This window comes from Pteronotus mesoamericanus, unplaced genomic scaffold (assembly GCF_021234165.1).
Source record: "Pteronotus mesoamericanus isolate MK-2021 breed Mesoamerican mustached bat unplaced genomic scaffold, CSHL_Meso_final contig_24, whole genome shotgun sequence".
NCBI lineage: Eukaryota > Metazoa > Chordata > Mammalia > Chiroptera > Mormoopidae > Pteronotus > Pteronotus mesoamericanus.
Genome location: NW_026555100.1, coordinates 24,006,514 through 24,023,664, shown reverse-complemented (window position 1 = coordinate 24,023,664; position 17,151 = coordinate 24,006,514). Strand labels below are relative to the sequence as shown.

The following is a 17,151-nucleotide window of genomic DNA, read 5'->3' as shown; positions in this document are numbered from 1 at the left end:
GAGGCAGTCGTCATTATCCTAGCCAACAGTGTTACTGAACAAAGTGGGATTTGGCCACCTGCCACTGTACACAAGCATAACACAGTAATTGGTGGGGAAGAAAAAAGCTGTTTATTAAAATGGTGCCCAATTTTGGGGAACTGGGGACTCCCTGGCTCCAAGCCATTCTCTTCTGCAAAGCACAGAAAGAAGCCAGGCACCCCCAGGACCAGAATCAGTGTCCAGACACCCTGCTCCATTCTTATCTGTCCTTCTGGGGCCCAAGGCTGCTACCCAGATGGCCTTCTGTCTCTCCGGCTCCAGGCTCACTCTCTCTGGAGTGTGCACTTGTGGAGCCAGTGTCTCCATGGCCTTGCTGCAGCTTCCTCCCTCTCCCAGCGCTGGGGCACAATGCCAGATTACTGCGACCAGTTGTGTGAGGGGCTCCATCCAAGGGACCCCGGTGTCCAAGGCTGCTCACGATCCTGGACTGGCAAATGTTCCTGGCCCCCGCGTCTGTGTGCTGCTCTCAGAGCGAGAGAATGAGGGAGGTCCGGGGTCTCTGCCACGTGGTGCAGGACCTCAGCATCCTGTGGGCCCACCGCTGACAAGCCGTGTCCTGCACATGGGGCTTGGCCTCTGCGCGCTGGCTCCTGCCCTTGCAAGTGAGGACAAGGCAGAAAAAGGAGCAAGTTTCCACGTGCCTTTTATTTTAAAGTCTTTCTCCCAAAACCCTATGTGCTGTGGAAATGTCCACCTTGCCCAGCCGGTTCAGGCTAACATCCACCCGCATCACCCTGCACAGTGTCTCTGCCCCTTCTCCTACTCCCATGATCTGGAAGTGGGTAGGAGGGCTTTCCAGCCCTGCACAGGGACGCCGTGTCTCCACCCCGGGCAGGGCCTTATGCGCTGGCTTGTTCACCCTCACCCAGGGTGTGGAGTCACATGCTGGCCAGCCTTGGCTTCAGTTTACCTCCTTAGCTTTTCCTGTGACCCTTCCCTCACTTTGGGGAGGGCGGCCTTTCCTGCCGTCTCAGGGATCCTTCCACTCTGCCAGTGCACGATCTGGCCAGACTCTCCCTGTTACACCAGGATATATCTGAGGGCCATCCAGACAGAAATAAAATATATGTACAAGTTAAAATGTTTGCCATGATTAGATCTTCCCCTTGCCCCAAGGTAGTCTTATTCCTGGTGCAGGAGTCAGCTGTCTTGGTGGGCACCAGGTGTCCCCTGGCCCACCATCCTTCCTCCGCTGGCTCTGCCACAGCACTTGGAATCCTTGATTCTCACCCCCTAGCTTTCGGGCACGAGCCTTCAAATGTTGTCTGGGGGAAATGGTATAGTAGGATATTATCATCTACAGAAGCCTTGGTTAGAATGATCTTGTCTGACTAGATACGCGGGTCGTCTAGCAGATCTCATAGTGAATGAGCATGGCAAGGCTCCTTCCCACAGGGGGGGCCGTGTCTGGGGAGGTGCTGGGAGAGACCGCAGGGCCATTCAGAGGCTGTCCCACTGCAAGGGAAGAGGGAATTCCCTTGCATGGCTGGTTACCCCTGGCGTCTGTTGTTTTGACCTGCCTTGATTTTATTTTGGAGGACTACCCTTTCCTCTTTGGATGTGCTGGTCTTGTTGGGACTTCTTTTTAAGTATCCATTCAGGAAAGGGATAAGTATACTAGCTAAATGAGACCAGTTAGATGTTGTGTTTCGGGAAGGAAATCCTGAGAACAGCACAAAGGTGATGTACTTGGAGGGAATCCCTCAATGGTGATGCCCTAATGAGACTGCGTAATAGCTCCCACCACGTGGATCTGCTGAGCTGCCCCAGTCTCTGGCCCTCGTGAGCCGGAGTCTCCCATCTCTTTTGCTGCCTTCCAATGAATTTACTTCTCTCTCTCTTTCCCTCTGCCTTAAGTCATCGCTTTTGGTCTCTGGTGTTTGAGACCAAGAATTTTAACAAAATACAAATGCCACACAAAACTTATTTAATACCACAGTTTAACCCGTTCCCCTCTGCACTAGCCGAGAAATAGCTAAGATACATTAATTACTATGTGCTCTGTCTGATGGCTTGTGTATCTCTATTAGCTCTGTTTTTAAAAATGTATGACTGTATTTGGCCTAAATCAAAAGGGAATGCAGATGAAGATCATCTGGAAATAGCCCTTTTTTTAACCTGTTGCAGTGACAAGCGTCAGAGAGCCTGGGCTGTCCTGTTAGTGGAGGTGTGTGTAGAACAAAGATTTTGATACATGCCGGCCCAGCTCCTGTGTGGGTTTATTTACAAATATTGATACAAAATTTTAAATGCTCCCCTTTGACCCAGCAATTTTGCTTCTAGGAATTTACAGATATATCATGTAACCAGACTCTACACAGTCATTAACAAGAATGAGGCCTACATACATTCTCTATGTAGTTACACACTCCTACTCTACCGTAAGTGAAGGAAAGCTGAATTATGCTAGTTGTATGAAAAATACATAGAAATATGCATAGAATCATTTTGGAAAGATTTACAAAACATGGGTGGGCGGTGACTGCCTCCTGAATGGGAATGGGGTGGCTGGGAATAAAGGTTGGGGAGGAAGCAATTCAACCTGTACTGTATTCTTGAATTGGGTGTTGCCTCAGATTTGTTTTTATCAGATTATGCTAATGAAAGGAGGGAGGGATGCACCTCTGAGGGCTGGTTTCTCCACAAACTCTGCCAGGAATTAAGTGGCCTACGTAATCTTCTTCAAACTATTTCCTGGACAGCTTGGGTTGACTTGGAAAAACAGAGGGGTATAGCCTATTTCTTGCTCTCTTTGTCTCTTGTGGGCCATTGTTTAACTTCATGCTGTTATATAATATATATTCTCCAAGAGAAGGTAAACATTTTGTTTTTCCCATTACAAAAGTGTTAGAGGGCTATTACGGAAAATACCAAGAGTCAAAAGATTAAAAAAAAAACCACCCCAAACCCCACCCATAATCTTAATACCAGATAATTGCTTCTTAACACTTTGCTGTATTTTTCTTCTAGTCTTTTTGACCATATCTATATAAATAATGTATACTTTACACAAATGTCATCAAATGTTTTATAAACTTAAAATAACCTATTATTAGCAATTTTTTCATGTCATTAAGTTTTTTCTTCAATACAATTTTTAATGATTGCACAGCATTCTTACTCTGTTGTATATTCATTATTCACCTTCTTAATCTAAAATTTTGCCTTCTTTTTTACACATGAGAATCTAAAAAATGAAAATGCTTTTCTGTTCTGAAATTGGCGTATGTATTGCCCAGTGGGATCCACAGCCCAGGCTATTGCTGCTGGACAGGGACCAGGCCAGAGCCGGTCTGCCCCAGGCTGGCCTGTAGTGTGTGGATTCTTGACATCCTGTAGGAAAGGTTTCAAAATCACATGAGTTCAGGTGATTTTGAGAGAAAGTTTATTAAAGACAGTGAAACAAAGGAAGGCCTTAGGGTAGAAGGAGTAACAGGAGAGAGCCTGGGCAATGCTCTGCTTCGGCTCCGTAGAAATATTATAGGAGAGGAGTGAGGCAAGGTGGGGCTGCTGTTAGCTCCCTGGGAAGTCAGAGAAAACGGGGCATTGGAGCCAGGATCAGGGAGTAAGCCCAGGAGGGGCTGCTGCTGCCCGCTGCCCGCAGCCCACAAGTCTCATGGGGCCCTTGGTGTTTAGCAGGAAGTAAGAAGTGCATGCCAGAAAGGAGCAAGGGCCAGCTCCGGAGCCAGCTCCCCGCCCCCCGCCATCTTCCTCCTGAGGACTTCTTATCTTTCTTTCTGTGGGTGAGATTTTAGGGGAGGGTTTCATCAGAATATTCATCAGCTTTCCAGATGCATTTTTAATATGTTGATGTGTCAAAATAAGGACATGGGAAGGGGGCTTGGGAATATTTTTTGGTCTGTTATACTGTTTAATTTTTATCTTGGGTCTGTTTGATTTTTAACAGAGTTATCGTTACTCCTCTGACTTTATCTGTCCTTGAGTTTAGCTGGCACAAATGGGATTGAATGGGTCTCTGTTCTTTATTTTCCCAGACTAGGGAGATTTAAGCTATGTATTCTCTGGTTAGAGTGGAGAGGAGTAAACTATTTCCTCTTGAGTGTCCTTGGTTAGGGGAAATAAGGTCTTGTGATTCACCAGCTGGCTGTAAGTTGCCTAAACTGTTTGACATTGTTTAATTTTCTTCTTTCATTCCGTTCCTTCATTCCACTTGCCCAGAAATTTTCCTAGATTCTTACTATCCTGTCTCACTATGTGGTTGAGTGACCAGTGGTAAATAAAGCTGGTGGGGTTTATTTTTATTGTTCTTGTTTTGTTGGTGACCCAGCTTGTAGACATTGCATAGAACTGACCTTCAGTCCCTCAGGCCTTTAGCAACTTCTACCTCAGAGTCAGGCCAGCCCAGGAGAGAGTTTGCATATAAGCCTTTTGTTATCAATACGCTTTAATCTTATCCTTGTACCAAGCCCACAAAGTTTTGATAATGATAACTCTAACTCTCCTGGACATCACTGTGAAAAATCTTTCCTTCACAGATGCCAGAAAGTACTGAGAAGTTTTCACTGAGCAACGTGCAAGGGAAAGAAAACAGGATCCTGGGCCATCATTTGCTTTACTTGATGCAAAAATTCTTTTGAGTAATTGAATAAGGTAAGAAAAATTCTTTTGAGTAATTGAATTGGAGAGGGAAGGGTGGATCTTGAGCCACCCACTGCCTCAGAGATCTTAATGAAACCCTAAATCTTCATCTCATTTTCTTAGCTTTGGAAACCCACTTTGCCAAATTATTACTTTTTACTTGCACAGTCTTGAGAAGTGGGGACCTCAGCATGGTAAAGATGTGGCAATCGGCTTGCTGTTGTTGCATTAGAGCCTCATCATTGACCTTTTAGGACTCTGCTAGATTAACGGGGGACCATTAGGAAATGGATAATCCTTCAAAATGTAATTACTCGTTCAGCTCTGCAAGGTTTGTTTGCCTTCTGAACAGAGAAGACATTTGAATTCGAACTTTAAAGTTTGAATTCAGATTTTAATCATTAACGAGAAATAAATAGTGCTAATGGATTTGAAAAGAATTGTCATGTGTTGGCAGTAATTCTGGAAACAAAACCTGAGGTACTGAAATCTGAGTAAGAGGTAGACACTCTACTGTTACATCAAGTGCTACAGTTGACTTGTGCAAAAGGCTGGTGGTGATAATCAGTCAACAGAGAAAAATTAACAACAACGAAAGCCATGTCTGTTCATTACATGGACTCCTACCACATGGCCATATTTACATATACAATTTGCCTGTAAGTGATTTGGGGTTGGGAGGTTCAGCTGTCAGTCATTGATTTTTTTTTAATTGATGACTGACACTCAAGATATGTTTTCATTGATTTTAGAGAGAGATAAAGGGAGGGAGAAAAGGAGGGAGGAAGGAAGAGGGAAAGGGAGGAAGGATGCGGGGGAGGGAGAGAGAGAGAGAGAGAAACATCCATGTGAGACAGAAACTTTGATTGGCTGCCTCCCATGCTTGTCCTGATGGGTGATCAAACCCGCAACCCAGGCATGTATGCTGAATGGGAATTGAACCTGCAACCTTTTGGTGTATGGGACAATGCTCCAACCAACTGAGCCACCTGGCCAGGGCAGTCATCCATTTTTAATTGCCTTTTTTGTACAGAAGCTGTCTCAGCCAATAGAAAGGCTTATAGAAACCAAAACTTAGAGCAAGAACTTGGTATACTGGGTTTGAAGTTTACTACTGAAACAATAGCTAATGGCTAATAAACCTCTTTGGATCATCAAAGTTTCAGAGGCATATCTTAGATGTGCTTCCTGACTTTTGGGAGCTGTCAGTGAAACTTGGGACCAAGATATAGAACTAATTTGTTCTGCCCTAAATTTGAAGTTGTTACTGCTGCTGGTTGAAGGTGATGATGGTCATGTTGTATGGATGAGGAAAGCCTACTGATAATCTGGAAATTTGGGAAGTTGTTCCAGCTTCATAGTCTATTCCCATTTCAGCCCTACCTCTGAACTATTTGCTGGTAGGCTGATTTTTAACCTCTAGTCCAGGGGTTTCAAAATAAGACAATCACAAAGACCACGCAGTAACTTAGGTGGACAAGGCCCACTGGGTAGGAACTATGGCAGATTGGAGAAGGCATGCCCCATCTAAAGGGAGCAGCACCCACTAAGTTTTGAAACTCTTGGCACATAGGAATGCTGGCTCAGTGTTTCCATATTTTATGAAGTATTTTGAAAGAATATTTGGAGTTTCAGGTATGTAAATGTGTTCTCTATAAAATAATTTTAAGGTTTATCTTTGATCTTGTCAACTAAGTCAAATTGAAACAAAAAAAAATTGGACAATACTAAACACAGTGGTTGCAAATTTACAACTCTTCAGGACAGCAACATCTTAGCTACATACACCATTTCGGGGGCAAGTCCTTGGACTCCAATCCCATGTCACTGCTCAGGCTTCCTAAAGTAGGGGTTAAAAACGTGGGCTCTCAAGTCCCCACCTGTGATTCCAATAACCCTTTAATAGTAGTCTCATATGTGCTCCCATTAAGGACCGTGAAGAACACAGGGTCTTTGCCATTTTGGGGCCCAGCGATGAACATCAACCTTTTGAACAGGTTACATTCCATGGAACAAACAAATTATTATTGTGCTGTCTCCTCTTATTTTTAAAAGAATTCTGTGAGTTAGGTACCAAAGTTATCATCATCACTTTCCTATTTACAGATGGAGAAAATGAGGCTTATTGGGATTTTCCAAGTTCAGTTGCAGTAAGTGACAGAAATGCGATTTAAATTTTGGAGTCAGACGTCAGCATCCAATTTTTAACTACCACAATATAGTTTCTCCTGTTATATTATATGACTGCTTAGCTTCTGTAGTCCCTCTGAGTAATGATGAATTCCCCTCCTCAAATATCCTAAGGAACTTACAAGCACATTTTCTGCTTTTGTAGAACATGTGGACATTTTTATTTTTATCTTCATCCTCATCCTTTGCTACAGGGTTTGCAAAAACGTGTGAGATCCTTTTTGTTACCAAAGAAGAAAGTTTTATTAACACCTGTCTCGAGACAGAGATGCCAACCCCCTTTTATTATGCCATTTTCATATTAGGGAGTATTTAAAGTTAGAACATGGAGTTTAAATGCTAAAGATAGGGGTTTCACTTCCATGTGGACAAGATAATTTTACTTAGTCTATAATGACAGAGGAAAGCCCTCCCCTTGGCAAGACTTCTCACAAGTACAAACAAAGTGGGTACATCAGTCATCGTCATTGACAGAAGGACGCCAACCTAGACCCATATACAGATCTGCAAATAACATCATCACCATAAATGAAAGCAGTAATGGTGTAGCCAAGGGATGCAAATAGATTTTTGCTTAGGTGCCAGTGCCAAATGATGAGTGATGGATGCCACGATGAGCGCTGTCCTGAGAAGGATTTGGAAACCCCATCTGAACCTATCGAAGAGTTCTGTTATTGATTGGTCTTGTCTGTAATGGGCTTGGGATATGGAACAAGTGGTGAGTGTGTTCTCTACTTGCTTAGTACAGTCTATTCACATGAAAGAGCTAAGAAACCTTGGGCAGCTTGAAGTATATGCATGTTAATTTGTGATTCTGTCATTTTCTACCTCTCCTATCTCTACTTTTTCTAGGAAAAATGGCTAAACGTACCTTCTCCACATTAGAGACGTTCCTGATTTTCCTCCTTGTAATGATGACTGCAATCACAGTGGCTCTTCTCACCCTCTTGTTTATTACCAGCGGGACCATTGAAAATCACAAAGGCAAGTGTCGTGGGCTCTCTTAAATGCTGTGCCTCGGCTTGCTGGAGATTCCTTGATTACTGGGGACACTAAGGCAAAAAATGGTGTCTGCTGATAATGCTGATGACATGATAGTTCAATATGTACTTAAGATGCTTGGCATAGCCACCTATCCTTTATATTACATTGCTCTTTCTGCACTGATAGCAATTTTTATCAAGTTTACCTTTGCCCCCACAGTTGACATGCAGTTATTTGTCTTCTACTTTTCCACTGATCTAAGCACAGTTCAGAATTCTTCAAGGCCCAGTGATATGAGCTTTTGCCCTGATTTTCTTCTTTCCTTTTGCCTCTTTTTGGCATCATCTTCTCCTGGGGGCAAAAGGTGAATAAAAGATCCATTGAGTATCAATGTGTCTTTAAAAAGCCTTAAAGATGGGCGTCTTAAATTCAAATCCTTAGGAGGGCCAATCAGGCTGTGTCAATAAGGTCAAGTGGGGAAGTGGACCAGGAGGGGGGCAGCTGCGATTTTGGTGAAGAGGGTCCACAGACCCTCCTGAGTGCCTGCTGTTTGTTGTTATGATAAACATACACTCAGTTCTCCTGAGTCTTCAAGAGAAGCTAAACAATGGGGTGCTTAGGCATCTTTTTATTTTCTTTTTTTAGTGTTAGAAATGAACTTAGTTTTTGAGCACTCTCTAGGCATTATTTACAGGCAATAATGGGCCACAGGTTTTTTATTAAGTCTCTATTTCAGGGTTAGGTTATCTTAAACCTGTTAAATGAGTAGAGAAATGGTGGGGATTGAGCTAAGAAACCTTGGGCAGCTTGAAGCATGCCCAAGCTGGGCTCAGGCTAAATGGAGAAGATGGCACATTTGCACCTCAGTTTTCTCTTCTGTGGCTTTTTGTCTTTTCCAGTGTGTTCTCTACCATGCCTTGTGCTTTGAATTCCCTGAAAACACGGAGGACCAGAGATCCTCCGTACCAGCAGTGGGCAGAGCAGGGTCTTGGACTCTGGAAACGAAAGGATCTGTAGGGCTTATCTAGTTTTAGCTCTTAAAATGAGACTCAGGTTGGTTATCAATAATTACAGTAACTGTCGTCACAGTAGAAGTTGCTGTTTATTGAAGGGTTACTTTTTGGCAAAAGCTTCTAGGAAGGTAGGTGCTGGTCTTAGTACCATTTTACTGAGAGGGAAGCAGGTCACAAAAGACTTTCCCTTGGCTAAGTAAGCTTTGCCTGGGTGAACACCACATTCCTACATCGGTATCAATGAAGCAATAACAAACGTTCCTGCTTTCTTTCTTGAAGTACTTGATGTCTGGTAGAGAATGTGGGCTTGGTGAGGAGAAGACACAGTTTCTAACTCCATCTGGAATGTGGTTGAAATCATATCAGATTCTGAGTCGGAGGATCTAGTTTGGGCACCTGATTAATCATATGTTCTCCATGAAATCTTGGTTAAGTCCCTCTCTGGGCCTTAGTATTGTTGCATGTAAAACTGAGGATATTGGACAAAGTGATCTCTAAATTTTTTCTGAGCTCTAAAATTCTAGGATCCCATGATGAGTTAGCTGTTAATCTCTTACCTAAGTACTTCCTGATCACTAATGTCTTGAGACACTGAACATCTGCTGCCTTGGCCAGCTCTGGCCCTTGCCGGGGTTGAAAACAAACAAGTAAACTGTATATGTAAGATGTCTAAATATGTAAGTAAAACCAAAGCTATAAGCAGGCCATTGCTCTACATTTTTAATATGCATTAACATACTTATTGTTCAAAACAATCCTAGGAAGTAGAGTATTATTATTATCTCTGTTTTACAGATGAGAAAGTTGGGGTGAAATAGCCTAAGTCATTTTTTCAGATAGTAATTGGTAAAGTCGGTTTTAAAACTGGCTGTTTGTTTCTGGCACCTGCCCACTTAGCCTCTTTACCATTCTGTCTCCTGCATATTTGGGTACATGTATGTGTGTGTATATATATAACGAATATAGTATGTACATATACATATATGGTGATAGGAGAATCATTAACATTAGGTAGAATTATGTCAACAAGTGTATGATGATCTAGGTTGCGTTCAGAATAAGTCTTTAAGAAAAACAATACAACTCTTGAGAAGGTTGAGGAAGATCAGAGCAGGGCAGAGACAACTGGGGTGGCATCTTTGAGATGAGGGGTTGAGCTGGATGTGGGCATGAGGGAAATGAACCAACTCTGAGGGTGGCATTGGAGATTGGTGGGTGGAGCAGGAAGGAATAAGGGCTCTGGATATAGAGAATGGTGGAAGGTAATCCCCAGAGGCTGGGTTTAGTAGGTTGCATGCCAGGAACCTGGCACCTGATTTGTTTGGTTGGTATAGAAGTGCACAGTGAGTGAAAGGCAACAAGCTGGGCAAGGAATGGCTTGTGAGGAGAAGCTGAAGGACATTTGAGGGTGGCCTGGATTATTTGGTTGAAAAAGGTCATCTTTAGGAATGACATAAAACAAGTTCCTGAGATGCTTTCTACCATGCGCTTTATACCTAAGAAAACATACAAGGACTTTTCCTTAGCAACCTGAATCTAAGTTTTCTAATTGATGCTGACAAATAAGTGGGCTGAATGGTTGTTTCTCAAATATCTTATTCTATTTTTAGATTCAGGTTTTCCATCCACTGAGAGCCCCCAGGCCACCCAGAGCCCACCAACCACCCAGGGATCCACAGCCCCTCAAGGCTCAACACTTACACAAGGCCCGGCAGTCACCGAGGGGTCGCCAGTGACTAGTACCCCAGAGCCTCCTTTATTTCAGAACTTCAGTGGCTACCATATTGGTGTTGGGCGAGCTGACTGCACAGGACAAATAGCAGATATCAATATGGTAGGTAAATCATGGGCTTCTCAAAGAGACTGTGAAATAATACTGTTATTATTTTGAATCCGGCATTTATTCCTGATTATTATAGCATCATCTTCTTGCTTTTCTATTGACTTCACTGATGTGTAACACTTTGCACATTGTCCTATAAGGAAGAGGGGGTCATTTATTTAACCACAGCTCCCTTGTAAAGGCAGTTGGCCCGTTTTTTATGAAGTGGCTGGGCTGGGAAACTCAAATACTACCGAGAATGGACAGGTACCATAAATGATTGACACGGGCCAGTGGGAGGTGATAATATCTAGTGATCCTCAATTTGGGGACAGTAGGAAGTTGTGTGGACTATGGTGTAACCAGAAAGTGCATGGCTCTAGCTGATTATTGCTATGTACACATGTAAGAAGGTGGACTCTGGATTGCTGTATCTGACAATTTTTTCAAGAGAAGCCAGAAAATCTCTAGATTGAAGGCCTCAGGATTTAAATCTCTCAACTGGAAAATGTAGGCAACTCTAGTTAGTTAAAAATGGAAACCTAGCATGGACCAATACTGTGTACACCAAGTAAAAACACTTCAGTGTTTTAGGTGTGTCCTGCTGGCTGCTAGCGTGCATCTTCTTGACTATGATGATGGTGATGTTGTTTATATCAACGTTTCCCTAGGAAATCAGAGCATGAGATTGCCCGATGGGAATGTCTCCCTCCTACCAAATAATCTTTAGAGTTAAGGAACTAGAGCTGACCTTTGAACAATGCAGGGGTTAAGGTACTAATCCTGGTGCAGTCAGAAATTCATGTATAACTTTTAACTTGCCCAACTGACTGTAGATCAAAATCAGTATTTTTGACCCATGGTTGGGAATGTGAGAATACTGTTTTTCGTCTGTAGTTGGTTGAATCCATGCATGTGAAACCTGTGGATTTGAAGGGCTGACTGCATTTATTGAAAAAACTCATGTGTAAGTGGACATGCACCGTTTAAGCCCATGTTGTTCAAGGGTCAACTCTATTCCCTGCTGTCTGTTCTGAAAACTGACTCTGGAATGTAATTGTAAATAAACACTCACATGAGGGTGAAGCAAGCAGTAGAGGGAGCATTCTAACAACCTGGGCATACTTTAAGGATGGGTTTTATGACATGGTGCTTGAAGGGGCTAGTATAGGTGTATTTGATCTGATTTGGCTTAGGGAGGGATAATGTGGGGAAAGCCAGGGTTAGGTACCCATAGTGAAGAGTACCTAATCATAAAGAAACCATTTTCTTCAGGTAAAAAACAAAAACAAAACACAACAAATTTTCAAAACATCAACCAATACACACACACACACACACACACACACACGGACACAAACACATATCAACAATCAAAGTAACCAAAAGAGAAGAAGCCTTCGATTTCAGGATATTCATGGGCAATGTGTATGGTGGGAAAGGAGCTATTTCCTTGTATAGCACCTTAGACAGGCAGGAGAGAAGGTTTTGTTTCAAAAAACCGAGAAGCCCTGGAAGGTCTCCAGTACAGCGAACAAAATTCTGAGCCACACCAGCTCCTTCCTCGCCCATAGGGCAGTGAATAGCTTCTGTCAAGTTTATCATTACTTTGCCTTTATATTTTTCTATACGGAAGAGTAAATCCTCCTTTATGATTTTGCCTTTATACTTGAAAACATGCATATGCTCTCACTCAGAGTTTTCAGTATCATGTGGACTGTTTTTTTTTCTCCTTCCTCAGTAGTGGTAGTCTTTTCCTCCATGGGTGAGCCTGCTTTCTGGTAATGGCTGGGGCAGAGGCTGTGAGGCACAGTGCCCCTGATTCTCTCTTCTTCTGCAGATGGGCTACGGCAAAAGTGGCCAGAATGCACGAGGCCTCCTCACCAGGTTGTACAGCCGTGCTTTTGTCATGGCGGAGCCCGATGGGTCAAATCGAATGGTGTTTGTCAGCATCGAAATAGGCATGGTGTCCCAGCGACTAAGGCTGGAGGTAAGTGGTGATTGTGAGAAAGAAATGACACAATTTAAAAGAAAAGGTCTCTGGGCAATTGTGAGAGTAGCTAAGCCCTCCTGGTTTTTCATCTAGTAAGTTCCTGCTACCTGAAACATCGTAAGCTCTTGCCAGTCTAGCAGACGGTGGTGGGTGAGGAGATTGATCCAGTCCACATTTTTTCATCACAAATTATCCTGGTCAAAATTTGCTTTCAATTCTGCTGATGGTACATCGTCATATTAATGCTAATGTTTTTTTGAAAGCTTATTATGTTCCAGGGGACCTTCATATACACTCTCTCATTTAATCTTCCTTGTTAGAAGTCAGAGAATGCCAACTAATCAGTAACTCTTCCCTCAAGTTTTTAGATAACTGAGAATAGATCTAAGTAACCAGATGAGAATTAAAAATACAACACTGAAATGAAGTTGGCTAAAAATTGCTGAAGCTGGGTGATAGGCACACATGGGGGTTTCATTATACTATTCTGATTATTTTTGTGTGTGTTTAAAAATTTCCATAATAAAATTTAAAGAGAATAAGTCAGCTCTTGTAATCTTTAAACTTGATTGTAGAAAATTGCACAATCCATAAGGTCTTCTATGATTTTCCCCAAATTTAGATTTTGTTACTTACCTGTGGGAAAAGTTGAGCTTAACAGAAAGGTGCATGGAGGGGGCGTCTTGGGCCACCTGAGACTTGTAAGACAGCAAGAGAAAGAGATAGAGTAGATAGAGATGAGATAGATCGGGGGTGGGGGAGAGAGAAAGAAAGAGAGAGAGAGAGAGAGAGAAGGGGAGAGAAAAGGAAGTAAGAGAAGATGAGGAGGGGTGGGAGAAATAGAGTGGTGGACATGGGTCTCCAGGTCTGTCTCCCTAAGACAGTTTCGAGGCCCTGACCCAGCTGAATTTTCTGCCTCAGATCAGGTCATAGAAAGTGAATGTACTCTCTTAATGCCTGCTTGCATATTCATGGGTAAGTAAGAGGTGAGGCGAGGCTGGAGTACCCAGATCAGTGACCACTGAATGTCTGTTATTCGGTGTCATATTCTGTCAGTCTCACCTATTAAACACTGTTCCTCCACTGTATGAAGGGTCTAGTGAGAGGGATGATGGAAGAACCTAAAAGCATTTTTCCAATATCACTCCCTCTTGGGGAGTAGAATGGGAGCCTCTTCCATTTATGGAAACATGGGGAGGGGGGATTAAGTATTTTCCCTGCCTCTACACTTACAGTGGAACAGATCTGGGTCTATTGTTTTCCCCATTTTATGGATAAGGACACTGAGCCTTAAAGACAGTAATTAACTTTTCCAAATTCACACAGTTGAAAATGGTAAAGCTTGGATTTTAACATATATATATACATATATATATATATTTTATATATATATATGTATATATATATGTTCTGTATATATATACCTGATCCCAGAGGGTACATTCCTTTTATTTTTTTTTAAACCTTACCTGGGGACATTTTTTCATTGTTTTTAGAGAGAGGAAGGGACAGAGAGAAACATGGATGTGAGAGAGGAGCATCAATTGGTTGCCTCTTGTACACACCTTGACTGGGGATTGTACACTCCCAGACAGGGGATTGAACCCCCAACCCATGTATGTTCCCTGACTGGGAGTCAAACCTGCAACCTTTTGGCTATGGGATGATGCTCCAACCAACTGAGCCACATCGGCCAGGGCCCAGAGCTTGCATTTTTAAAGCAATAGGATTCTGTTATGTTGAAGGGAAAATGCATTGATAACCTACTTTTTGCAAGGCACTTTGCTAGTGATTTCAGGGGACACACATCTGTATGAGTCATAATCCATGCCACTTATGAGCTCACTACCTAGTTGGGGAATAGAAGAAAGGTGTGTAACAGGACTATGAGAATAACTAATTTACTGGAGTGAAGTACAGTGGTGAATTAGTTATTTATTACTGAGTAACAAATAGCTCCAAAGCATAGTGGCTTGCGGGCCAGGGATTCAGGAGTGGCCTAGCTAAGGAGTTCTTGCCTAGGTCATCTTAAAATCAAGATGTTGGCAAGGAACACAATCACCTGAAGGTCTGACTGAGGCTGGATGATCCATTTCCAAGAAGACACCCATGTGGCTGTTGGGAGAAGGCCTCATTCCCGCCCTGTCCTATCTTCATGACAGAGCAGTTGGCTTTCCTCAGAATGAATAGTTCAAGTGAAAGAGCAGTGAAGAAGCCACAACGCATTTCACAACCCAGGCTCAGAAGTTGCGTAGCATCTTTTTCACCCTGTTTTGTTGCCTGGAGACAAGTTAGCAAGTCCATTTCACACACAGGGGTAACAAACTTAAGCTTCACCTCTTGAAAGCAGGAGTATCAAAGAATTTGTGGACATACAGTATTTTAAAACCACTACATGGAGATTCAGTAAATGGAAATTAGGAGAAAATTTTAAAGTGAAAGTGACACTTGAATGGGCAGAATTTTAAATGGTTAACATGGGGAGGGAGAGGTGTCAAATGGAGAGGATGATATGAACACAGAGAGGCACAAGGCAGGGATGTAGACTCTTCTCTGAAGGGACAGAGGTTAGTTCTATTAGAACACATGTAGGCATGTTATTGGAGATGGGCCTGGAAGGTGTATTGGTCATAATTGTAGAAGTCCTTGGATTCCAGGTGTTTTTAATTCTGTACGTGATAGAGATTCTTAGGAAACTTTTGAATGGAAAAGTGATGCAATCACAATTTTGCTTGAAGATGATTAATCAGATGGTAATATTTGAGGTGCATTGAAATAGGCTAAAACTAGAGGTGAGGACATAAATGGGCAGAATCTTTAAATTAATGTCAAGGTTTTACTGGCAAGGGTCCAGTTGGGAAAACAGTGATCACACTATGCATTTTTAACAGAGGGGATTTAATAAGGCGGGGTTTTACAAGGTGTTGGAAGGCTGCAATCGCTATAAAGGGAAGCTAGAGTTGCAGAAAGGCTTTTGACTCTGCTTAGGAATTTCTCCAATGTCATGGGAGCCTGGCATAAAAGTCCTAAACCAGTGGGATGGCAGTGAGACTACATGTTGGTAAGAAATCAAATTAAGTGCTAATGAGATTTGGGGATTTATAGACATGAAATCTAACACTTAACATAGTTCCCGTGATGAGTCAGGCACTATTTTATGTATATAATTAGTATATAGGTTCATTATTTTAATTAATAACTAACAACTGTATGACACTTCTGTGTCATAAGGTTGAACACATGGCTGTTGTTTGAAGGCTTGCCTGTGGCAGATGGGTCGACTTCTAAGGTTGCTCACCCACATGGCGAGCAAGTTAGTGCTGACAGAAAGATTCCTTTCCACAGGGACCTCTCCACAGGATTGCTGGGGTGTCATTAGGTCATAGCGTTGGCTTCCCCCAGACCAATAAGTGTAATGGCCTGTGTCAGGGAATATTGAGTGCATTTTGGGAAGTGAGGCAGTAAAGAGAACTTTGCACGGTCTGTCTACTTCTCCCACAATGCTTTTCCCCTCAGGTAGTACATGACGAGATTGCTCTCTTCATTTACAGCTCTGATGAAGGGTAATCTCTTTGGAAAGATCTTTCTTCACTAACACCAATCACCCTCTTTTTCCTACCCAGCAATATTTTGCTTTATAGCATTTATCACCATATAATATAATATAATATTACATATTTATTTATTTTAATTATCTTTCCCTCATTAGAATAAAAACTTCTTCAGAGTTGGAAACTCATATGTTCCTAGTTAGAACAGTACCTGGATATTACCATTTTTTATAGAAAGATGAATGGGTAAGAATACTGACTCTATAGTTAGAGAGACTTGGATCTGGATTCAGGCTGTGCTATTTATTAGGTCAGTCAGAAAATTATTTAACTTCTGTACACTTCAATGTTATCAGCTAAAAGGCAAGGTTAAAAATACATACTTCTTGAATTTATTGTAATGATTTTTAAATGACATAATATATGCAATATCTAGCATTGTGTGTGCTTGCACATAATAAGACTATAAAATGTTAGCTATTGCAATGGTTGTTATTACTATGATGATATACTGAAGCTATATATGTATTATATAAACTATCATATTTTGCCATGCATAATGTGCTCCTGTGTATAATGTGTATCCATGTTTTGGGCTTTCAGGAAACAAACTTTCAGGAAAAAAATCTTTCATTTTAATTTTTTAATTCAATTTTTAAAAATTTATATTTAGATACTCATTTTTTGTCTTATAAAGAAATTTTAGCATTTATTGTTGAACATATTATGTTGCAAGAAATTTTATGTAACAAATAATTACAAAACACAAGAACAGATACAAGATACCAGAAATTTTTTGTACCGGTAACAAATTTACGATATGTAGTCATCCTTAGTACTACCCATGTATAATGCACATCCTTATTTTTCCTTCAGAAATTTGGGCAAAAAAGTACTCATTATACATGGCAAAATCCAGTATATGTACTGTAGATATACTGTGATTGGACATAGAGT

The 17,151-nt window shown here is 41.9% G+C and overlaps 1 protein-coding gene across 2 annotated transcripts in view; it reads left to right on the top strand.

Moving 5' to 3' along the window:
- Positions 1-7,688: 7,688 nt before the first annotated feature.
- ASAH2 (N-acylsphingosine amidohydrolase 2) overlaps positions 7,689-17,151 on the top strand; it is a 63,066-nt gene continuing 53,603 nt past the window's right edge. For both annotated transcript variants that reach the window (XM_054572455.1, XM_054572454.1), the window contains exons 1-3: positions 7,689-7,815; positions 10,439-10,662; positions 12,491-12,640. In XM_054572455.1, coding sequence (XP_054428430.1) covers positions 7,689-7,815; positions 10,439-10,662; positions 12,491-12,640 — 501 coding nt within the window. The remainder of the gene's footprint in view (positions 7,816-10,438; positions 10,663-12,490; positions 12,641-17,151) is intronic.